At 42.8% G+C, this 26,151-nt stretch overlaps 1 protein-coding gene across 1 annotated transcript; it reads right to left on the bottom strand.

The window, feature by feature from the left end:
• Window positions 1–179: 179 nt before the first annotated feature.
• stn1 (STN1 subunit of CST complex) lies at window positions 180–25,662 on the bottom strand. Its single transcript, XM_084004985.1, has 9 exons — window positions 25,451–25,662; window positions 24,950–25,045; window positions 24,738–24,815; window positions 4,556–4,729; window positions 4,228–4,339; window positions 3,401–3,545; window positions 2,901–3,023; window positions 2,757–2,829; window positions 180–611 (listed from the first exon to the last, which is right to left on the bottom strand). Exons 1-9 carry the CDS (start codon window positions 25,581–25,583, stop codon window positions 454–456), a joined length of 1,092 nt encoding a protein of 363 aa, XP_083861111.1. The 5' UTR covers window positions 25,584–25,662; the 3' UTR covers window positions 180–453.
• Window positions 25,663–26,151: the final 489 nt, after the last annotated feature.

The raw sequence follows: 26,151 nt of genomic DNA, 5'->3' as shown, positions 1-26,151 counted from the left end.
TGGTATATCACAAACCTGAATGATGACTACCTCCACTTCTACAGTGTGTGGTTGGGACTAAGAACATTCCGTTCTGCACGTGCAGAACGGAATGTTCTTAGTCCCAACCATAGCTCAGAACATCAACCTTGTTCCAAAAATGACATCATAATATTCACACTCACAAGACTACGGTCGACTACTACTGGTCTGTTATTTATTCAACATTTACAAGTAAATACATAAATCCTTCCATCAGTGGTCCTGAAAGCTTCCCTCATGTCTGTGTATTTAGGTCAAATAAAGTTATATCAAATGTAATATTTAACCTGAGCACACAACATGCAGCAATCATTTAAAATGTAACAAATACTTCACAACAGTCATGAACAAAGCAATAGAAGGGGCATGATTAACTTCAGATGTGTTGGACGCTCCCATTTGACTACGCGTGGTATCTGCAGTAATGCCGGGTTAGAACACAGTGTAGTGGTTGTCGCTGGTGCTGACGATGTCACTGTTGCACTCCAGTGATTGGAGCACCAGCTCCAGTGTGGCCTTGCTCACGTTGAGGCTGTAGCGCTGCCTGACGGCCGACAGGATGTGCAGGATGTGGCAGCCCTTCTCTGTATCTGCAGGACGAGAGGAAGCAACTGTCAGCACGCGGCTAGAACAACTTCCTGGAGGAGAGTCCCATTTATCAGTCAGCCGATTGACTTGGCCAATATCGCAGATATATCCGTATCTAGATTGAGGAATCTAACATGGTCAGTGCTGCTACGATGATTCAGAAATGGTGTCATTACAGAGTTTGGCCAGCAGAGAGAAAGTCAAATTTCATGCCGATAAAGCCCCATTGAATTTAATTGATAAAAAACACACGAATGCCAAGATTAAAATAATAAGAAATGTAAAAATCCCATATTGGCCGGACTCTACTATGGAGACTTAAAAGAGGATTTATGGAGTTTACTTTTTTCAATGTATTTCAGCTGCAGGAGAGCGAGACAGAGACGGAGAGACAGAGACGGAGACGGAGAGAGAGAGAGAGAGAGAGAGGGGGGGGTATTCCACTTCACCGGAATAGGAGTTAGGAATAGGAATAGGAGTCAGGAATAGGAGTTAGGAATAGGAGTCAGGAATAGGAGTCAGGAATAGGAGTCAGGAATAGGAGTCAGGAATAGGAGTCAGGAATAGGAGTCAGGAATAGGAGTTAGGAATAGGAGTCAGGAATAGGAGTCAGGAATAGGAGTTAGGAATAGGAGTCAGGAATAGGAGTCAGGAATAGGAGTCAGGAATAGGAGTCAGGAATAGGAGTTAGGAATAGGAGTCAGGAAAAGGAGTTAGGAATAGGAGTCAGGAATAGGAGTCAGGAATAGGAGTCAGGAATAGGAGTCAGGAATAGGAGTCAGGAATAGGAGTTAGGAATAGGAGTCAGGAATAGGAGTCAGGAATAGGAGTCAGGAATAGGAGTCAGGAATAGGAGTTAGGAATAGGAGTCAGGAATAGGAGTCAGGAATAGGAGTTAGGAATAGGAGTCAGGAATAGGAGTCAGGAATAGGAGTTAGGAATAGGAGTCAGGGTAGATCCTTCCTCACTATCCCCATTAGTGGGTGGAGTAACACATTCAATTTGAACCTTCGGTGGCTGAAACACACCCACACATGAAATCTGCTACTTTTCCTCCACCTGAATGGAAAACATCACAGAGAGAATCTGACCACACTTTAACTAAGCTAACTAATAAAATGCAACAGGGAATGATTGATAGCTGATTATTGACTCTCATCAGCTGGGGTGAAACTACAATGTTCTGAAGATGGACTACAAATGCCCATGTTGCTCTTCAGCACGTGTTGTTGGTTCTGTAAAGAGCTGTTTTATATCCTTCAGTGAAGGAGCGTTCCAGCAGCTCCTCCTTACTGCTGCTGTCACACAGTCAACGCTGCTACAGGAAACCAACAACACTGTTCACTCACTCTGGAATATTAATTTAACCGTTCAATATCTCCTATGTGAATTCAACCATTTGGTTATATGTTTTTACCCTGTCTTGCTTTTTAATTGGGGCTTCTCTGATTGAGCTAACTGTCCCACTTGCTGCTGTAACACTAGAAATGTCCCCACTGTGGAACAAATAACGGATTATCTTAAACGTGGACAACCAGGTGACTAATATTATTTCATTTCCAAGGTTGGAACTGACAAGAAAAAAGGATTCTAGGCTTCCAGTTACAAGTTTATATGATCAGTTAAGAGTTCACTGAGAAGTGAGGACATGTAATATTTATTCATGTTGATTAGGAATGTTGTTTATGAGAATTTTGTTTTTTTGACAGTTCATTTTCATTTCATTTTTTTTACTCATGTGTATGTTGTTCCAAAGAAATACATCCAGTTAAGTGAAATTAAATGGTTGTCTCTGTCCATTCACATTTATCAACATGAGTACATGACTGTATGACAATAAGTGTTAGATATGCAAGATAGGCATATCATTTGTATTCAATGCCAATGGTTCTGCTGCAGATTCCATTCTTACAAAAGGCTCACAGAGCGGTGAAGATGGGTTTTACACGCGGCATCATAAAAAGGCATCCGATCTGTACTGAAAGTGTTCTGTGTGTCTTTTGGTCATTTTAAATTCAGAAACGTTAAAAAAACAAACAAAAATAATAATAATGAGCGTTTATTTGATTTTCAATTTAAAAAACAAAAATAAAACTGAAATGCAAAATTTGTCCAAACCAGTGAGCAAGGGAATGACGTGTACTTACACTTGTCTCGCTTGGAGTCCTCCCTGATAATGTCTTTGACGGTTCTCTGCAGGTCTTTGTCATGTGACGTCACCTGGTGAGGAACGACAGCATGAATCTCACTGTGGTAACCTGCTGAAGTGGGGAGAGGGGATCCTTTCTTACATGATAGACTTCATCTTCGGCTTTGACCTTGCGGTACACCACCCCCTCGTCCTGTAAGACTTGCAGGGCCTCCTTCAGAAGCTGCCGTAGCTGCTGGCCTGCAGATGGACCCGCCACAGGCTCCTTCACAGCAACACACCAGCATGGAAACACAGATATTAGACTTGAAAATGGCACAAACATCAACCAGGTTTGTTCAAATCACACACAATTTGTTTTTTCACTTTTAGTTTTGGATGTTCAGATCATTTATCTCCTATCAAATTGCTCAGTATGATGCCATCTTCTCCAGTTTGCAGAATGAAATGTCAAATGAAAGAATACAAAAATAGCTTCCAAGCTAGAAATCCAGTCCTGGCTGGATTTCCTCCCTCCATTCATCGTTCCCGCCCGAGAAGCTCACTTCAAACACAGTCTGACGTTTGACTTTGCTTTCATCCCAACACCAGCACACATCTTCAAAAGGAAATGGTTCCAGTATTATGATGATCTGGGCGTACCGGGTCTGCTGTTGGAGGCTGGCTGGAGATCAGAGGCTGCAGGAGTTCCTGAACATCATAGGGTCTGAACCTGGTCACCGACTTCTGCTGAAAGAAATCCTTCAGGATATTGGTTGCCTTGCTGAGGGAATCGATGGCCGACTCGCTGAACAGCAGACAGAAAAAAATCGGTTTAGAGAGATAGTGATCATCAGAATTTCCATTGTTTAGCTCTTCCTATATTTATATGAAAATTAGAGGCTGTGTTCGTTGTTGTTCCATGTCAAGACAAAAACTTACTGCAATGTATTTAATATTCTAGGGCTGCATAATGAACAGAATGTTATCAGAATCACTGCTTTTATGCTGATATAGACCAAGACTTACTCGTTCAGCCCGGATTCAGACTATATTTTAACCACAACATCGAGGCTAAAACTAGACGTCTAGTAAACTTTCACCTTTAAACCCTGAGTATCCCAAATTCAAACTAGACGTCTACAGAAAAATGAACCTGTCATATACTGGATGCATATTATTATTATATTATTAAACAGATTTAAAACGTCAAATTGCTCAATGGGTACGTGCAACAAGGATGGGCAACAAGAATTCTATTTTCCATGGTTTTAGTGTCATGTCCATGGTGTCTCTCCAACGTTGTGGACTACAAGTTTGAAGCCTCGAGTTTGGCATTTTGGCCATCACTATCTAGGATTTTGACTATCACCCTTTTGGACACCAGTTTTTCCGTTTGGCTTAATCATTTGTCTATATGTGGCTACAGCGTTGATCTACTGTCCTGCCATGCTCAGGGACGCATGTTTGTAAATGGTCCTCATTTGTACCCCTCTGCATTAGGTTGCAGCTGGAGTGGTTTGTCATAGCACTGTCTGTAGAGCTGAGGAACCTCCATCATCCATGCTATCTGGACCGCCATCACCGGGTCATTCACTTTATCTGGGAACACACACACCCACAGATACTCACATGATGAATGGGCCAATAAAGAGTGTGTGTGTGTGTGTGTGTGTGTGTGTGTGTGTGTGTGTGTGTGTGTGTGTGTGTGTGTGTGTGTGTGTGTGCCGATGCATTTTCATATTTGAGCACATTTCCTGGGAGCTGTAGCCAGTAGCTGGGAGGTAAACTGGTGACGAAGGATCTCTGTACACTCACAGTAGGTGGAGGCCATGATTTCTCTCTGCTGCCTGGATGTCTTCACCGGTCCTCTGACTCGGAGCAGCTCTCCGATCTCCAGACGGCAGCGGCTCTGCTGGGCCTGTCTCAGCTTCTCCAGCTCAGAAACCGGGTTGAAGCTTCCCTGAGCCCCGTCACTGGGTTTTCCTCCTGCTGGAGAGGACAAACCATTTGGATATCAGATGGTTTGGGGGTAAATGTAGAATAATACTGTATATATCTATACTATAATGTGTGAAGCGATAATGATGCTACACTTTAAAGCTGCACTAAGCAAGAGTTTCATTCAAAGGAAGGATGAAATTATTAGATTTTCTTTGAGCTCTTGGCCTCGGCTTTCTGTCCTCCAAAGTCTGCTCTCATCAACCTTGTTTTCTGAGTTTCTGAGTAGTTTTCCGAGTACACAAACAACAGTTTCGGCAACGATACTGGTATCAGTATCAGTACATCCCTCATGGAAACGGACCAGAAGGCTCTATGCTACAGGGCACATGTAGAGATGCAACGGCAGCAGCGGTTTTAACTCCAACACACACACAAACACACACACGTACTGCCTGGATCACTCACACCTGAACAGTGGACCTGCATATCTACTCCCAGGGTCAGGCTATGCTCAAAAAGTCTCTCTCTTCCTCAGCTTCCTGACTCAGTGAAACAATCTACGTATCTTAGTGTCAGCCATGATAAGAGAGAGCTGTTAGAATCCTCTAAAATCTAAGGAAAGGTGCTTCAGTGCTTCTTTCCTTATCTCCTTTAGAATAACACTGGACCATCCTTTACCAAAGGAGAGGAGATGCATCAATAAGTGTTGCATTATAATTATGTAGCTTATTTAAAGTGTGGTCAGATTCTCTGAGCACAGCTGTTGTCTTTTCCTAACTCCTCATGAGTTCTCCTTCTCATCTTTCCTTCACCTCATGATGTGTTCCATCAAGGTCAAGGAAAAAGTCAGGAAAAGAAATTAGATGTTTTTCGACCTCAGCCTAAGTTAGGGAAGCAATGTTGGGGTTCTCTGGCATTTATTTTGAGACCACTTTTTCTTGGAGCCCCATGAACGTAAGTTATGACTATAACTATGGATCTATGAGACCGAACAATGACCGTCACCACGGTCTTCACCCTGAATGATACCATCATCTCCCTATCATAGACTTCCGGCTTTCATACAGTGCAGACGCTTTTCCTCTTTGCTCTCACCCCTGCCTGCGATTTTCTGCTATTTTTCGCTATCTGCTTCTCCTCAATAAGAAACAAAGAGCAGCAGCTCTGGATACTTACAAAACCAGTGGGATTATATTTTCTTTTAGATAAAACAGCCATTTTTCAATATTTTTACGACTTCCTCAATGCTACACGAGGAGGCCTACCAAACAAGATAAGCCTGAGCCTGCTAAAGGTAATTAGCAGAAGATGCCTCCCTTCTCTACAGAAGATTACCATAAACTCCTACAGAAGATTTTACTGCTGGAAACAAAAATGAATCGGTTAGAAGTAAATGTAGAAGTGAATGGACTTTGTGGGAACAACACCACTCTAGCACTGACTCAAAACAGTGGACAGGAGCATGCTAGAACCCAGCTAACTAGCAATAATGAAGCTATGAAGAAACAGGAGGATCTTGTACACAGTAATAAATCTACCAGCGATAATCCTCCCTGGAACACACTTGGTGCAAAGCCAAAGAGAAGACCATTTCCCTGTGACATGGGAGAACGGATATCTGGCAGGACCCAGCGCCCCGATATCTGTGATCTGACCGGCTGGCCTGCGTTACCATCTCCATCCAGGCACAGCGCCTCCTCAACCCCACTGCCTCGTAGGACACAGCAGCGGACAGCTGGGGAGAGGAGAGCTACCAAGAAACCTCCCCACCTACCCCCCGCCCTACTCAGCGGTCTCCCCCTCAGCGTCACTCCCCCTTCTTACCCCCTACCCCCACTCCACGCACTCAACATCCACCTCCAGCAGTTCATCCCAGCTGTGACGCTGCTCACTCCCCCCCCCCCCCCCCTTGTGGCCACCCCCTCCCCACCCTGACAGCAGTCCTGAATATTACTGAGACAGAAAAGGGTTCAGCAGTAGACCGCATTATCAGCTGGACCCAAGGTCGCCTACATCAAAACATGGCACCTTCTGCATTCCTGTTGTGACAACCAAGAGAGTAAACATTGGGAAACTTGAACACACAGCTAACCTAAACAATCTCATTCCTGTTCTCTCAAAATCAAAGTCAACCTCAAAGCCTGTCAATAACACCATCAGGATGGGTCTCTTAATAACAAATCATTTTTAGTCAATGATTTTATTACCACTTCTAAACTTGATTTTATGTTTTTAACTGAAACATGGCTAAAACAAAATAACAGTGCAAGCATTCTGATCGAGACAGCACTATAATTTTATTGATGTTTGTAGATCTGGGAAAAGAGGTGGAAGGGTTGCTGCTATATTTAAAAATAAATTTCAGGGGAAACAGATGTCACTTGGTGTTTTTCCATCATTCGAATATCTTTGTGCTGTGCTGAAATGCTCTCCCAGAGTTCTCCTGTTAATTATTTACAGGCCACTTAAATATTCGTCAAATTTTTTCGATTATTTTACTGAATTATTGTCTAGCATCTCCACTGATTTTGACTGCCTAGTTATAACTGGCAGGGTCCGACGTTAAGGTTTTTTCCTACTTGCCCATCGGGCAAGTACTTTTCAAATCTACTTGCCCTGCCTAAATTCTTACTTGCCCTGCCTAAGAGGTTCTTTTTGTGGCGCCGCGGTGTTGTGCAAATTTTCTTCAAGACTTATATCTTACTAAAATCCATTATCTGTTGACTGTAGACGACACTACACAACACTTCTTCTGTCAGAAAGCTGTTTTTATTTTTCATTTGTCATTACATTTCATATGAAACTTCTCCCTGCTCTCTTCCAACCAATGAAAGAAATGTTGTGACATTGTATCTTGACCCGACGTCCACTCCATTTGTCGTCTGGAGATTTAGAAGAGATGCATACTGCGTGAACGGCTGCTCCGTTTTGGCGACATGATAAGCTGTCGTTAGACATTTTGTTATCTGGTTGTGGCTCTCCAGGTAGAGTCTTTGGACACAACGGTCCATCGGTCCGGGAACATTTCTGTGTTTTTTAGCCTGTACGCAGGCCAGGTGAGGAAGTGACTTGCTATGGCTGTCTAAATTTTGTTTGCGATAGCTGTCGTTCCCGCGGAAGTGAAACAACGTCACCGTACGTCTGCGTCGGTACGTCAGCACGTCAGCACAGAGGCTCATGGTACAGACACACCAACTCCGGCAGCAGACGTCAAGTCAACGGATCCCATTCATCTATGTAGAGCAGGAGCTCCGCATGATATACGGCACGTCGAATTGGCGGCCCTGTCGCCGCACGTGAATTTGCATAAAGTTCGATGGATTGAACTTTATGCAAATGCCGTCCGTCCAACGCAGTGCCGCCGGCTCCAGAAACTTCGTTCAAACTATCAAACTAGGCAGTGTTGATCAAATATGAATCCAGATTCTGTTACTGCACTACACATTTCCCACCTCAAATGTTTTCAGAAACATGCTTTAGCGTGTAGTTTAACTGTAAAATGAGATCGTTTGTGGCCCGGCCGCCATGTTGGAAACGGCAGAGCAAAACTCAAGCACACTGCAACTGCCGCCGCCACAGCAGCAGACAGATGATACGAATTTGTCGGAGTTTGTGCTTGCCCGACCGGGCAAGTCTGAACAGGTTCTACCTGCCCGCCGGTTATTTTTACTTGCCCCGGGCAATCGGGCAACCGTTATTGTCGAACCCTGACTGGTGACTCATATTGATGATTTGAATGACAAGGGTGCAAAAGAACTTTTTAATATTCTAGACACATTTGACCTTTCTCAACATGTGAACGAGGCTACTCATTGTAAGGGACACACCCTGGACCTGATTATCACAAAAGGTCTCAATGTTTCTGATGTTTTTGTGACTGATCCTTCATTGTAGTGTTGTCACGATACCAACATTTTGTTACCGGTACCGGTACCAACATGTGTTTCGGTACTTTTCGATACTTTTTCAAATAAAAAGTGAATCCAAAAAATGTCATTACTGACTTTATTTTAATAGAAAATCTTAGAACAATAACATATTAATCAGCAAACAAAATAAAATACCACAAAGACAAGCTTTTCTAATGCACACAATTTTAAAAATGTTAAAATATAAATACAATAATATAATATAAAATATAATAATATAAATAAACCAGCTCTATTTTTTTCTTCCAGAGCTACTTTTGTTAAGAGTGAAGGGCGATGGCGCTTGCTTTTAGCACTGAATGTGGCTTTTTTTCCTGAGTAAATGACCTGTCGTTCCCTGAGCTCAGTGTACAGGTCTGGGGGCTTGTCCTTTAAGTGTTTGGCTAAGTCGGAGGTGTTTCCGCCGTTAGCCATGCATGTTTTTAAACACCATTTACACAGTGGTGCATCGGCGTTAACTGCCTCGCCTTGCTCATTTGTTTTTAGCTAAAGTACGGCCATATCGCACTTCGCGGCGCTGGTTTGTCCGCAAGTTGCGGCGTGATGACGGTTGCAGCAGCCGTTCTCCTCCGTGCTTCGCTCGCTCGCGCTCTCTCTCTCTCGCGCTCTCTCTCTCGCGCTCTCTCTCTCTCTCTCTCGCGCTCTCTCTCTCTCGCGCTCTCTCTCTCTCTCTCGCGCTCTCTCTCTCGCGCTCTCTCTCTCTCTCTCTCGCGCTCTCCTGCTCCGTTTTTTGCTCCAGTCCACGCTGCTAGCTAACTTGCTAGCCGTTTTCTTCCGGCTTGCTTGCTTTTTGTTTTTATTTCCCCAAGCTGCGGCTCGCTCCTCGTCCTCTCAGCTGTATTTACAAGGCAGTGACGTCACGTGGCGAGTTCGCTGCGCTGTTGCGGCCGCTGCCGGCGGCGCTGCAAGTACCGGTCCCGTCCAAATGCAATATAGTACCGTTTTAAATGCCTCAGTACCCAGGTACCAAATTAGTACCGGTATACCGTGCAACCCTCCTTCATTGTCTGACCACTTCTGTGTTTTCTTTAATATTGCTTTCATTCCTGACACACAAACAGAATCAAATAAGGTCAAAAAGCGGTACATCAATGAACATGCCAATGTACTCTTTAAAAATGCCATCTCCTCGTTACCACCTCTAAACCATTGTCATGCTGATGATCTTGTAAACATCTTTAATTCCAAAATTCTGAATGCCATAGATGTCATTGCACCTGCTACGGTTAAAACGATTTCTGGTAAGCAAAAGGCACCCTGGAGAAAAGCTGCTGTTGTGACAGCCCAGAGAAGAGAGTGCAGGAAGGCTGAACGAATCTGGCGGAGTACTAAACTTCATATTCACCATGACATCTATAAAGAGAGCCTCCGGGCCTACAATTTAGTCTTAAAAAGTGCGAGAGAAACATACTTCTCCAATATCATAAACAACAACACTAATAAGGCGAAAACCCTATTTGCAACTGTTGACAGACTGACCAACCCCCAACACAAATACCAGCTAAACTCCACTCCACGCAGAAATGCAATGAGTTTGCATTCTTTTATACTATTAAAATCGAAGGCATCAGATGCGCCATCAATATCTCAAACAAAAAAGTTGGATCACCACCCTGTTCAGGCAAAAGTAACACAGCAATCATGGCAAGCTTTAATGCCATAGACTCTAAAACTCTAGTGGAAACGGTGACAAATCTAAAATCATCCACCTGCTGCCTTGATGCTTTACCTACCAACTTTTTTAAGAATGTTTTTGACTGCCTATCAATAGACGTATTGCAAATAGTTAATAAATCTATTCAATCAGGCAATTTCCCAAAGGCCTTCAAAACTTCATTAAACCTCTTCTAAAAAAGCGGAGCCTAGATGCCTCTATTATCAACAACTACAGACCAATTACAAATCTACCCTTCATAAGTAAAATAATTGAGAAAGTTGTCCTCCAACAACTAAATCACTTCCTGGCTTCAACTGGCTGCCACAACAACTTCCAGTCAGGATTTCAACCTTTTCATAGCACCGAGACGGCCCTTATTAAAGTTGTAAATGACATCCGTCTTAACACAGACTCTGGCAAAACTTCAATATGAATGCTATTAGACCTCAGTGCTGCATTTGACACTGTCGACCACTCAATACTTTTGGACAGGTTGGAAAACTGGGTGGGGCTCTCAGGCACAGTCTTAAGCTGGTTCAAGTCATATCTACAAGACAGGAACTATTTTGTTTCCATTGGCGACTTTGTATCAGAACCTACCAATGTAACGTGTGGAGTCCCCCAAGGTTCAATCTTGGGGCCGACTTTATTCAACATCTACATGCTCCCACTAGGACAAATCATGCAAAATAATAACATTGACCACCATTGCTATGCCGATGACACCCAAATATATGTAGTGCTATCACCAAACGACTATCGCCCCATAGATCTTCTGTGCCAGTGCATTGAGCAAGTCAAAGACTTCCTACAACTGAATGAGGATAAAACTGAGATAATTGTTTTTGGTGCTAAAAAAGAAAGGTTTAAAGTGATTCAACACCTTCACTCTCTGTCCCTGAAAACCTAAAATAAAGCCAGAAATCTTGGGGTTGTTATGGATTCTGATTTACATTTCGACAGTCACATCAAATCAGTAACAAAATCGGCCTACTATCACCTCAAAAATGTAGCAAGACTTAAGAGGGCTCATGTCAGCTCAAGACTTAGAAAAACTTGTACATGCCTTTATTACTAGTAGGCTAGACTACTGTAATGGTCTCCTTGCAGGTCTTCCGAAAAAAAACTGTCAGGCAGCTACAGCTTGTTCAGAACGCTGCTGCTAGAGTTCTTACAAAGACCAAAAAATGTGAGCACATTACACCAATTCTTAAATCCTTACATTGGCTCCCTGTATGTCAGAGGATTGATTTCAAAATCCTCCTGCTCACATATAAATCACTACATGGTCTAGGGCCGACTTCATAAGCCTTCTAGACCACTAAGATCTTCCGAGACCAATCTGTTAGTGATTCCCAGGGTAAACTCAAATCACGGGAGAGCATCATTTAGTCACTATGCAACAAATAGCTGGAATAAACTTCCTGAAGATGTAAGACTTGCCCCAACTCTGACCACTTTTATAACTAGACTGTAAACTTTAATGTTCACCATAGCTTTCTGCTAAATCTTTAAATGTCTGCACTGTTTTTAATTATTGCAAAAATGTTTTTATTCTCCTTGTCTTTCTGTAATGCATTTTAATTGTGCCTTTATTTTCTTTTAATTCTTCTATTTTTTCAATTTATTGTATGACATGTTATGATGTGAAGCACTTTGAGTCTGCCTTGTGTATGAAATGTGCTATACAAATAAAGTTGCCTTGCCTTGCCTTGCCTATCCTCAAGACCATATAACAACAAAGTCATGTGACTGACATTAAGGAGGCTTGGCTCGCCGCCTATAAAAGCACCGAGGTGAGCACGCCTCTTCCTCTTGCCTGGAACGCCTTAGCCCGTTCTGAGCGCCAAGAGATGTGACGGTCATCATTCGGTCTCATAGATCCATATAGTCATAACTTAGGCTCTATCGATCGACCTCACTCAGACCATCACCACGGTTTTCACTCTGGATGACAAGTACCATCAGTGTCCACAGGGGACCCCACACCACCTCGTCCAGCAGCCGAGAGAACAGTGGAGCCCAGTGGGGAGTGCAACGCCATGTTGACCCTGTCAAACCTGGAAAAGGTACAGGGGGCACTCCACGAAGCTGCTGTGCAGATGTCAGGAAAAGGGATCCCCACAAAGCACCCCAGGAGGTGGCTACGCGCCTGGTGGAGTGAGCCACCACATTTCCTGGGGCTGGGAGGCCCTGCATAGAGTATGCCACGGATATGGAATTGACAACCCAGTGGGACAGACATTGCTTTGACACAGGGAGAACCAACTTGTCACCCCGGAAACACACAGCTGAGAATGTGAGCACCTCAGAGATTGACTGCGTTGATGTAAGCCTTGAGTGCCACACGGGGCCCAAAGTAGTGAGACTCACCTCCTTCACTAGGCTTGTTCAGGATGGTCTTGGCTTGACTTGACTTGACTTATCACGCTGACGAGAGCTGCAGGTGTCTGAGGGGGCGGGCTCTAAAAGAGACTGTAGCCAAACGCCGTCAAGTCGGACAACAAAGTCAACATGACTATGGTGCTCAAGCGATAGAACACGGCAGCAAACCAAAGAGCATATGTTATATGTTATATATACTGTATATACAGTATGTATATATATATATATATATATATATATATATATATATATATACACACACACACACACACACACACACACACACGCAAGGTAACATGTGGAAGGCATTCTTTTTTTTCAGTATATTTGTATTATCATTCTATGTTTGTATTAACCAGACCAGACCTCACATCATATAAATTGGCCTACTCACACCACAATTTGACAGTGTAGTCAAATGATATGGTCATCTGACAATGATCTGGAATGCATTGGTGTAACTGTAACTCTTTCACCTCAAATGTCTTTTGCCCTTGTTGCTTTGTATGTTGTTGTTGTTGTAAGAAACAAACAAAAAATAGGAATTTGAGAGAACATAAAACTAATTTCAAACAAAAAATAGGAATTTGAGAGAACATAAAACTAATTTCAAAAATAAAACATATAACTTGCAATCAAATAATTTGTCAAATAGTGTAAAATATTGACATTATTTTGTTTACGGTTCCCTCTGCTTCTCTCTCTAAGCTCAGACCTTTGCGCTGACTCGGCTTTGCGGTCTCTCTGCTGCTCTCTCTCGTTTGCGCTCCCTGATTTTTTGTTTGCAGTTTTGGCACAAACCTCTCGGGTGGGCGGGCTTTCTGAGCAGAGCGTCCACATTGGCTGATTAGTTTTTGACTGACACAGATCAGTAGGCTCAGTGACCCGGAAGTTAAATGTAGGTAGCTGGCGCGCAAACGGAGAGAAGGAGAAGAACAACAACAAGAGTGACAAGAAGAACAAGAAGAAGAACTAATTAAATGTAAGTATTTATTACATACATATATTGTCTGTGAGTAACATTTTGTTGTGTTATAAGTTATAAGTAAAGCAAAGCAAGGTCTCGGAGAGGAAAGAGGGATTTAATTTAGCTTTCCTGTCAGAAAAGGCTGTATAACGGCAAGGTAAATCACTGAGTGAGTGAGATTAGTTGAGATACTAAACGTTATGGTGCTTTTTATTCAGAGAGACGCCAGCTCCTCTACTTTTTACTCCCTTACTAGTATTTGTTTACAGGGCTGTATGCCCGATCCAATGTAGCGCCGACGGACAATGCGGTGTCTACGGTTACACACGCAAGTGTGATGATGTCATTTGTTAAAAATCACATAAATTATATTGCGTCATTGAAATAATTACATACGTTTTAGAATTTACTTGACTACTAATAAATGGGGGAACCCTGTACATGACATACGTTTTTCTTTTGTATCCATATGAAGAGCAATTGTGCTGCACCAAGCTGCAAGACGAACAGTCATGCTGAGGCAGCTTCGTGAGGGACTGCAACTTTACGGCCTAATAGGTGTCATGGAAAGGAACAGAGCAGTTTGCCGTGACCTCTTCGTAGCTGGTGATGATGAAAAGGTATGTTATTATGATCTCTTGAATAAAAGGCATGTTGGTGCGCCTGTGGTTCTAAGTATAGCAGGTTTAATTGAAATCATCTTATATTTTAGATCGACAAAATGAAGCTAATACACTCATACACTCATTTTTCTTCTTCCTGGATGTGTTTTTCAGGTGGACTCGTACTACATTGTGTCGCACTTGGCCCCAACAATGAGTGAAAGTGGTACCATGAAGAATGCAAGAGAGGCACAGATCCTAAATAACTTCCAGGATTTCCTGCAGGAGCTTGAAGGCAAGTGTTTACACCATAAGAAAAAACTGGGAGATAAATGTTTGAGACTTATACAGTCATTTGTATGAAGAATATACAGCAAAGGACAGACAATTCTTAGAATTGAGGAGGGGGTGTGAGTGTGCTTAGCAAAGCACCTTTACACTGTAATTTACTTTTTTATTGTTGTGCCACCTTCCACTTAAATTTTGTATAGCTGCACCTGGGGGTTCCTAGACCCCACTTTGGTTAAATCAGTGCTTCTCAATTTGCCTAACTACATCCAGCATATTTTTTACAGCCACTGTGCCATTACATTATTTGGTCTGCTGCTGCCAGTAATACTACTATTATTAACCTTACTAGTACAGCATTACTGCTATTACTATTGTCAACCACTACAAAATTGTTGAAGCTTCAAATGATGAAGCCAGTTAAATAAATGAATCTTTAATACTGTAGCGTGCACATAACTTAGAATAAAACTCTTGACACCCACTGGATCGCTGCTGAGAAAATGTATCCTTTCCCAGTTTGTAAACAGGATCTCACAATTTTGCAGACCCAAAATAGATGCTGCAAAGTAATATCATGTCTGTCTGGTTTTGTTCGATTGGATTCAGCTATTTTGACATTGTCTCATTTTGAATGTCCTCAGATGGAACTGCAGAGGATGAGGATGCACTCACTGTCCCGGACGTGATGCAGTGGTTGACAGGACAGTCACACAGACATCTACTTCTCTCAGAGAGAGAGACATTTGCTGTCACTGTCCACTTTGACCACACATGTGTGGAACGGATGCCAAACCACACAATTTGTTACCCAGTTGTTAGTGCATGCACACAGACAATCACATTTCCCACTGCACATTGTCTTGATTACTGTGATTTCAAGGCAAATATGGAAACTGCTATCAAATGTGGTGAAGGCTTTTATAGAATCTAAGGTACAGTGGGTTGCAAAAGTATTCACACCCCTTGGCTTTCTATTCTTTGTTTCTATTTTGTTACATTTCAACCTGTAATTGAAATGTTTTTTTAATCTGAATTGTATGTGATGGATCTGCACAAAATAGTCTAAGTTGGTGAAGTGAAATGAGAGAAATATCTATAAAACAATAATTTTAAAAAAATAAAACACTTAACATTAGCATGTGCATATGTATTCACCCCCTTTGCTATGAAGCCCCTAACAAGTTCTGGTGCAACCAATTACCTTCAGAAGTCACATAATCAGTGACATGAAGTCCACCTGTGTGCAATCTAAGTGTCACATGATCTGTCACTATAAACACACCTTTTCTGAAAGGCCCCATAGGCTGCAACACCACAAAGCAAGAGGCATCACACCATGAAGACCAAGGAGCTCTCCAAAGAAGCCAGGGACAAAGTGATTCAGAAATACAGGTCAGGGTTGGGCTATAAAAAAATATCCAAATCTTTGATGATTCCCCGGAGCACCATCAAATCCATAATCTGCAAATGGAAAGAACATGGGACCACAACAAACCTGCCAAGACAGGGACGACCACCAAAACTCACAGGCCGGGCAAGGAGGGCATTAATCAGAGAGGCAACACAGACACCACAGGTAACCCTGAAGGAGCTGCAGAGTTCCACAGCAGAGACTGGAGTGTCTGTGCATAGGACCACAATAAGCCGTACACTCCATAGAGCTGGGCTTTATGGAAGAGTGGCCAGAAAAAAGCCATTCCTTAGCGTAAAAAATAAGAAGGCACGTTTTGAGTTTGCCAAAAGGCATGTGGCTGACTCCCTAAATGTATGGTGGAAGGTGCTCTGGTCAGATGAGACTAAAATTGAACTTTTCGGCCACCAAGGGAAACGCCATGTCTGGCGGGAACCCAACACATCCCATCACCCCAAGAATACCATCCCCACAGTGAAACATGGTGGTGGCAGCATCATGCTGTGGGGATGTTTTGCCGCAGCAGGGACTGGGAAACTGGTCCGAGTTGAGGGAAAGATGGATGGTGCTAAATACAGGGATATCCTACAGCAAAACCTGTTTCAGTCTGCCTGTGATTTGAGACTGGGAAGGAGGTTCACCTTCCAGCAGGACAATGACCCGAAGCATACTGCTAAAGCAACAGTCGAATGGTTTAAGGGGAAGAATGTAAATGTGTTGGAATGGCCTAATCAAAGCCCAGACCTCAATCCAATTGAGAATCTCTGGTTTGACCTGAAGACTGCTGTTCACCCAACATCAAGGAGCTGGAGAAGTTTTGTGTTGAGGAATGGTCAAAAATCCCAGTGGCAAGATGTGGCAAGCGCATCCAATTCAAGACGATGACACTGGCCTTCAGGGCCATCAATGGAACGGCACCTGCCTACCTTCAAACACTGGTCAAACCTCATGCCCCGAAGCGAGCACTCCGCTCCTCTACTTCAGCTGGCCGGCTGGTACCACCATCGCTGAAATCAAACAAATGTCGCTCAGCAAAGTCCAGACTCTTCTCTGTTCTGGCGCCTCAGTGGTGGAACGAACTCCCGACCAATATCAGGACAGCAGAGTCATTTGCCATCTTCCGAAAAAGGCTCAAGACTCACCTGTTCAGACTTCACCTCGACTCTACATAGCATGACCCACTAACACCCTCCCTCGACCCCCCCCCCCCCCCCCCCACCCGCAAAAAAAAAAAAAAAAAAAAAAAAAAAAAACTTGGATCGTAGCACTGTTACTCTTGAAGTACTACTTTACTCAGATGAGGACCTAACACTTGTTCTATTTTTAGCTCTTACTGCATCGGCAATGATACGTCGTGGTTTCTTTGTTTCCTTCTTTTGACAAATGTACTTATTGTAAGTCGCTTTGGACAAAAGCGTCTGCTAAATGACCTAAATGTAAATGTAAATGTAAGCTCATAGACACTTATGAAAAGCGACTTGCAGCTGTAATTGCCGTAAAAGGTGGCTCTACAAAGTACTGACATTAGGGGGGTGAATACTTATGTACACTGAAGTTTTCTGTTATTTTGTCCTTTTTGTTGTTTGCTTCACAATAATAATAAAAAAATACACTTCAAAGTTGTAGGCATGTTCTGTCAATGAAACCATGCAACCCTCAAGCAATCAATTTTACTTCCAGGTTGTGAGGCAACAAAACATGAAAAATGCCACAGGGGGGTGAATACTTTTGCAACCCACTGTATATTACATTTTTTGTTCACTGTTAAAACTGAAGGGTATGTGAACTCTGTTTGATTTTAATGTGTTTTTCCAAACTTCTAAGATTTGTTTTTGATATATCTAGTTATTAACTTTTGCAACAACTTTGCATAGCCACAAACTTGATGTTTAATGCAGTTTAGTTTGTCATTTCAACTTACAGTTAGGGTCAGTTGTAACTCTATATGCCTTACATTGTACAAAAGGAAAAAAATAAAATACAAAATACAAAAACTACATGTTTTTGGGAGTTCAACTGCAGGAACATAGTCTGTGCACAAGATGAAGTGTCTGAATATAAAGCTCCCGATGACTCAATGTCGATGTCATGGGATTTATTAATCCCTGAAGGACAGCAAGGTTCAGGTCTGACAGGGGGCAGGCGATCTGTGACACTACCACTCCATCATCTGGGTCAGCATCAACACATTGATCCCTGAAAAGATCCTCCATTGGCTGAAAGACAGTAAGTTATAACAAGTTAGACCAATACTGCTCAGAGAGACAAACCTAGGCCAGTAACCCCACTGGGACTGCATGTAGCCCCCTGTTTGGTCCTGATCAGGTCCCACAGTGTTACATTGTTCAACAGAGAGAAGGTGACAGTTAAGGTATTAACAAGGCAGCTCCATCAGTCTCCCCTGATTCACAGGGTAAATTATGTGATTTTTAACAAATGACATCATCACACTTGCGTGTGTAACCGTAGACACCGCATTGTCCGTCGGCGCTACATTGGATGGGGCATACAGCCCTGTAAACAAATACTAGTAAGGGAGTAAAAAGTAGAGGAGCTGGCGTCTCTCTGAATAAAAAGCACCATAACGTTTAGTATCTCAACTAATCTCACTCACTCAGTGATTTACCTTGCCGTTATACAGCCTTTTCTGACAGGAAAGCTAAATTAAATCCCTCTTTCCTCTCCGAGACCTTGCTTTGCTTTACTTATAACTTATAACACAACAAAATGTTACTCACAGACAATATATGTATGTAATAAATACTTACATTTAATTAGTTCTTCTTCTTGTTCTTCTTGTCACTCTTGTTGTTGTTCTTCTCCTTCTCTCCGTTTGCGCGCCAGCTACCTACATTTAACTTCCGGGTCACTGAGCCTACTGATCTGTGTCAGTCAAAAACTAATCAGCCAATGGGCATGCTCTGCTCAGAAAGCCCGCCCACCCGAGAGGTTTGTGCCAAAACTGCAAACAAAAAATCAGGGAGCGCAAACGAGAGAGAGCAGCAGAGAGAACGCAAAGCCGAGTCAGCGCAAAGGTCTGAGCTTAGAGAGAGAAGCAGAGGGAACCGTAAACAAAATAATGTCAATATTTTACACTATTTGACAAATTATTTGATTGCAAGTTATATGTTTTATTTTTGAAATTAGTTTTATGTTCTCTCAAATTCCTATTTTTTGTTTGAAATTAGTTTTACGTTCTCTCACATTCCTATTTTTTGTTTGTTTCTTTTGGCACAAATCTAATCCTATACACCCTCCTCCAACACTGGATTCTATGAACATCTGAAAAGCTTGTTAAAGGAATGTGATTCAAGAAAAGAGGTCATAATAATGGGCGATTTCAATATCAACTGGGAAGATAAGACAAATAGGAAGGCTCTCAAACAAACCACAGACCAGTTTGATCTGACACATTAATTAACGGGCCTACCAGAATAACAACCTCTTCCCAAACCCTGATCGACCTGATCTTTAGTAACCGACCTGAAAGAGTAATTAAGTCATTTAACTTAATTACTGGCCTTTCGGACCATAATCTTACACTGATATCTAGAAAACTCACTAAGAAACGGTTCCAAACTGGTAGTACAAGGTTTGAACAATTCAGGATCCCAAAAAATGAGCTTGATCATTTTAAAAGTGCTGTGCATCAAACTAATTGGTCCAACTTAATGCCAGGAATAAACGTGGAAGAGGATAGCAGAATTTTTACAAATGAAATTGAAAATATAGTAAATCATTTCACAAAAAAAGTCAAAGGCAAAAAAAATCAAAAGAGGTTAAACTCTGACCTATTGAAATTGATGAAGGATAGAGATCTTGCGCTTAAAAGGGTGTTAATGTCTAATCGGGGGAACTACAAAGGCACATTTGTTATGCTGCGGAATAAATCTACCAAGGAGATGAGAAAGACCAAAGCAAATTTCTTCATAAGTATCATTAATGACGCAAAAGGCAATACAAAATTAATTTGGACCCAGCTTCAGAAGCTTATAGGGTATAATAATTTAAAGCGCAACAGCCAACTAGAACTAAAAAACAATGGTAACCTATTGCAAGATCCAGCAGATTTGGCTAAAGCTTTTAATGAATATTTTATTGATTCTGTTAATGAGATCACAGAATGTTTCCCTCAACCATGTGTGAATCTCATACCTGTAAATACCACTTTGCCCGTTTTTAACATTAATTGCATTACAGACAGCAAAGTTCAAATACTTGTAAATTCCCTTAAAACTTCCACCACAAAAGACATGTATGGTATGAACTCAGTTATGCTCAAACAACTTAAAGATGTATTGGCAACCCCCATCACACAGATCATCAATATGTCAATTTCACAAGGGGTATTCCCAAATGTTTGGAAGACAGCCATTGTAACACCTATTTTTAAGTCAGGCAACTCTCATGATATTTGTAACTACAGACCAATTAGCATCTTGCCCGTAGTATCCAAGGTCGCAGAGAAGTGGGTAGCAGAACAACTAATCTCCCATTTAAACAACAGCCCCTTCTCATTACATCCCATGCAATTTGATTTCAGAACCAATCATTCCACAGATACTGCCAACTGCCTGTTACTTGAAAAAGTTAAGTCTATGATGGACAAGGGCGGCACTGTTGGGGCTGTATTCTTGGATCTGAGAAAAGCCTTTGACACTGTGAATCATAATGTACTCATTGCTAAACTCTCTTCATTTAATTTCTCCAACAACATCAAGTTGTCAGAATCATATTTAAAGAATAGAACTCAGTGTGTGAATGTCAAAAATCAAAAATCGACTGCCCTGGATACTCTGACTGGTGTCCCACAAGGATCTATACCAGGTCCACTTCTGTTCAGCCTCTACATAAATGATCTGCCATCTGTGTGCTCTGATGTAGAGATTCAGCTTTATGCTGATGACGCTGTGATTTATACACATGGCAGTAACAAACATCAGGCTGCAGCAAAGCTTACTAATGCACTGAACCGCATCACAACTTGGCTAATCCACACATGTCTTCAACTAAATACATCAAAAACAGTCTGCATGTTCTTCTCCAAAAAGCAATACTGCACTCCTGACCCAGACATAATGCTTTCTGGTGAAAAATTACAAGTTGTCTCAGACTTTAAGTACCTAGGCCTTCTGATTGACTCTAACCTGTCTTTTAAATCCCATGTTAAAAAAGTTAGTCACCGGGTTAAGTTCAACTTATCAAATTTTCGCTTTGCTAGAAACTCAATGACTACCGATGCAGCTATGTTATATATGCATGCAATGATAATGTCACATCTCACATACTGTCTGACCAGTTTTGCACAAGCCAATCAAACAACACTAAAACCACTTGAAACTCTATATAAACAAACGCTCAAAGTCTTAGATCGGAAGTCAAACACCTACCACCATTGTCTAATTTTAAAGAAGTATAAACTTCTGAGTTGGTATAACTTAATAAAGTATGCCAATATCTGCCTTATTTTTAAAATTCTGCATAATAAAGCCCCCCCACCACTTCAACAGTGTATCACTCAGAGGTCAGATACAAGCCGGACAACCAGAGGCTCGTCCAGAGGAGACTGTGTTGTACCGCTTAGAACAAGTGCCTTTAGCCACTCAGCATTCTCAGTTACAGCATCTCAGGAATGGAACTCAGTACCAGGCCATATCAGAAACATTAGTTCTTACCGTTCCTTTTCAGGACAGCTGAAAATGTGGCTTATTGGTAATCAGTTATGTGTACATTAGGACTGCAAATGCTTCCACTGCTGTCTTCTTTGTTTACAGTCGTGTCCTGCCTGCATGTTACCCATGCTCATGTCATGTCTTGTGCTGTGCATGTTAGTGTCTAAAACAATGTGTTGTTGGTGTGTGTTTGTGCTTTATGCTGCTGTATATGTTTATCTTGCATGTTTATGCTTTATGCTGCTGTATATGTTTGCTCTGCTTGTTTGTGCTCTATGCCGCTGTATATGTGCTTTTATGTAGGTGTGTTTGTCCTGTTTGTGGCCTGCTGCATAATGAGATAATGTCTACAGGGTATAATGTCATATGTATGCTGGGTGTTTTTTGTATTATCTATTGCCTCTGTTTGTCAATTTGTTCTTACTATGTTGTTTTTTAATGCTTATACATGCTTTTTATCTCTGTAATTTTAGGTTGCCTTTTGAAAATCTGGCCAGGGACTACAGATGAAAACTAGCCTCTTTGGCTAACTCTGGCTCACTTACAGTTTGGCTGTTGATCAGTGTGCAATGTCCCTGAAATAAACCAATAAAATAAAATAAAAAATAAATGCACAGAACTTTGGATCAAGCCATGACATCAAAGCGACCAAAATAAAAAGGCAAATCATTAAATCATCTCACCACAAGGTGGCCGCCGAGTGCAGACCTGAACACACGTCATTCAACTTTTAACCAATAAGAACCATTCCGCTGTAGCGGAGGTGTGGACAAGCCGGTCGCAGCCGCCGTAGACCGCGCTGCCAATCGCTGCAAGAAGCGGCTCTTAAAAACTTGTTCCCGCAATGTTTTGGGTCACGTGATATGGTCGCGACCCTGTGACGTCTTTGCAGTCGGCTGCTAAGTCGGACACAAATTCTAGCCATCATGCATCGCTTCAACCCACAATACATCACGTTAGGTAGTGGCTGCAGGTGGCTACATCAAGTCGAATTCCCCTACTGTCTGAGGGCTAACTACCTGAGGCAGAAACAAAGGGCTCATAAGGAGGTTGAGTCAGGGACTTCAACACCAATGGGAGGTCCCATGATGGAGCCCTGGGGGACCTGCTCGGACAGAGATGACAGGTCCCTTTAAAGAACTGAGACAACAAAGGGTGCCTGCCTACGGTTACCCCACCCACTGCCTCATGAGTAGTGAGAAGAAGTGGATACCTTAATGGTGCTAGCAGTCCTCCCTGAGTCCAGGAGCGACTGAGGAAAACGGAGAACCAGCCCAATGGGACACATAGACGGGTCGGCCAGTGCACGTCGACACCATGCCGAGAACACCCTCCACTTCTGGTTATAATTGGCACGGGTGAAGGGGGCTCGGGCATGACCAATAGTCCTCAAAACAGCCTCATCTTATCCCTGAGAGAGGGACTGAGGAAGGACCATGCCCAGAGCAGCAGAAGAGCAGAGCATCCAGACCCAGAGACCCCCTCTGCCCGTCAGGGAGAACCACATCCTGCAGTGTGATGTCTCCGCAGAGGCGAACAGATCGACAGCTCGAGAGGAGACAAAGCCGCGCCAACGACCCTGGTAAACACTCTTGATGAGAGGGAGAGGCCAAATGGGAGGACCTTGAACTGATAGGCCTGCCCCTGGAAGGCAAAGCGGAGAAAGGGTCTGTGGTCCGGGCAGATGGGTACGTGAAAGTAAGCGTCCTTCAGATCCACTGAAGTGAACCAGTTCCCCTTTTCCACAGCCTTCAGGATCTGACTCGTGGTCAGCATCTTGAAAGGCAAAACCTTTATAAAAGGTGTTTTCTGTCTTTTTGTTCGGCACAAGAAAATACAGAGAATAAAAGAAACTGGATCCTGTACCCCGTGGACACTGTAACCCGTGGACACTGTAGCCAGCACCCAGGGGTCCGAAACCTTCTCTTCCTACCTGTCCAGGCACAGCTGGGAAGGGACTGTGGCGGCTCCCCCACCCCTAAGGGGCACCAGCCCGATGCCCCGAACCTCTGGGGGGCGCTTCCTCTTAGGCGCCTCCCTACCGGGAGGCTGGGGCTGAGACCCCTGCCGACGGTGCGACTGTGGTTGTGTATCACCAGAGGTCGAGACACCAGTATGCTGTCGCCATGGCTCCTGGCGAGCCCAAGGTGGCTGGTGTAAATGCTGGGGACCCCTAGGCCCATACCTCGGAGCCGTGGGCCTGCTTAAAGTGCACACAGTCTCTTGCGCGGTGAGACTGTTCGGTCTTGTCCAACACACTCTGAGAGTCAGGGTGAAAAACATGTGTAGGCACAATTGGCAGAACTTAACCCAAAAAATGGGAGAAAAACAAAACAAGCCCACCTGCTGTGCAGAGGCCAGGGGGCTACTTGTCAATTTTATTAAGATGTAACTAAACTGGGTCGGCAAAAAAGCACAAACTGTGACCAACCTAAGCTCATCAGCCCCACTCACTGTGCGTGCACAGCGGGGGAAGAAATTAACAATAATACAACTAGAGAAAGCGGCTTCTGAACACGCTTAACGTAACTTGGTAATTCACACCTATAGTGGAGAAAAGGCTGTGAAAACAACAACACTTACCACCAGCTGCAGGTAATCAAGCATACGTCCCCCTGAAACAAAGAGAGGCACTTTGGCAGTGTAACCTCCGTCATGCTTATATCAAGCTTCAAAGGAAACAATCCACATACAAACCTCAGGGCACAAGGCACCTGCACCGCAGTGACGGATTGTTAAATGTCGAGTCCCAAAAACGCTACTTACCTGCGGTCACGGATGAGGCAAGTGAGGCAAAGAGGAAGAGGCTCACCTGGGTGCTTTTATAGGGGACGAGCCAAGCCTCCTTAAGGTCAGTCACATGACTTTGTTGTTATATGGTCTCAAGGATAGGGAGATGATGGTATCATTCAGGGTAAAGACCGTGGTGACGGTCTGAGTGAGGTCAGATAGATCTAGCATTACTCTCTTAAGGTTGTGACAAAGTGTTGAGATTACATTTGGTGATATTGACATTATGTGTCTGTTATTAACACGACCAAATTAAGCTACCGGTAGTCAGATGCTTTGAGGTTCATACAAGCTATTCTAAATGGAGTAATATGGCTGACGAACACTGATATTCATACAAATGCAAACTCACATTTAGCAGGATCCTCCGCCTCTTTAAACAGGTCATTTTTCCAGCATAGGCAGTTTATTACGCCAGTACCATCATCCACTGTGAAAAGAAGGAAACATACTCACAATCTGTTTCATGTGTGAGGGGATTGGGGAGTCAAAGCTATGCTATTTTTAAATAACAGGAGAGTGTGAAGAATATTGGGGCTTCTTTGTTCCACACAGCAAGATCACCTCCATAACAGAAGAAGTCTTCTCTTTCTCTCTTGTAAACCACTGTCCCAAGTACATCAACTTTATAGATCGGATGCAAGTTGTAGAAGTAAATACCTGTAAGACATTTTCAAATCATCAATTACGTCCATTGGGCCACTGAGTCAAAAAAAAAGAGGTATTTCTTACCGTGAAAAGTCACATAGATATGACACTTGTGTAAATTTACAAGTTAAATAAAACACACACACGCGAAAATATGTCTGAACAAGTTTAAACTTACAAATGAGCCAATTAATTAACGTTAGCTAACTTGCTAAAATTACATTCACTTTAACTGACGTTTGTTTATAAGTTGTTACATTGGTTAGTTTAGCCATATATAGATTTGTGTGTCCAGCTAAAGTTAGCTCTTGGACACAAACATTCAGATCTGTAGTATAGCCTATGAAGGTTCAACATGTAAAGACCAAGGACACAGTCAATAAAACAAACGACTTTTGTGTGTCTAGCTGTCATTACCCGGCACTTGTATGGACTCTGTCATCTGCAATATGTCTCTGACGTACAGCCTGGCGAAGGCAGAAAAGATCGGGTCCAGTCCCCACAACATCGATGGGGTCTCTTCCGCTGGATCCTTTGCAGCCGCCTGCATTTCATCATGAAATCAAAACGGGTTTATTTACCTCTCCTTTCGAAGCGGCGAAGAAGGCAAGCTAGCTCCAGTGGACCGTCTGTATAGAGAGGAAACCAAATATTGGTCACGTGACGTGTTGGTGAGTCTCGTTAAATATTTATTTTGTTTTGCTTCTGTAACGTTAATATACACCTACATTGAGCTGTGTTCTAGCTGCAAAAAATCATTACACTATCTGTGTTTAAATATTACATATTTACATTTTACTGTATGTATGGAAAATTCACGGCGCGTTCGCATTTCGCAATGGTGTATGGGACATGTAGTTTCAGGCGGGACACAAAGAAACCTGACTAGTGTTCTTGAATCAATGATGGCAGATTGACGCAGTAACACTACAACGAACGCGTAGCACACAACAGGCTGATGTTTTTTATTGATGAAAACATGCCGCAGCATCGCCGTAAATGTTTGAAAAAGACGCCGCGTCGGTTGCGTTTGGTCTCCCACACAGACGAGGGCAGCACGAGACTGGAATTACCGCGCCAACTGTCAAACACGAGGAGAAGGAAGAGAAAGAACCGCA

The sequence above is a fragment of the Eutrigla gurnardus genome, assembly GCF_963514095.1.
Source record: "Eutrigla gurnardus genome assembly, chromosome: 3".
NCBI classification, from domain to species: Eukaryota; Metazoa; Chordata; class Actinopteri; order Perciformes; family Triglidae; genus Eutrigla; species Eutrigla gurnardus.
The sequence above is the reverse complement of the archived record's forward strand: the minus strand, read 5'-3'. Positions and strand labels throughout refer to the sequence as shown.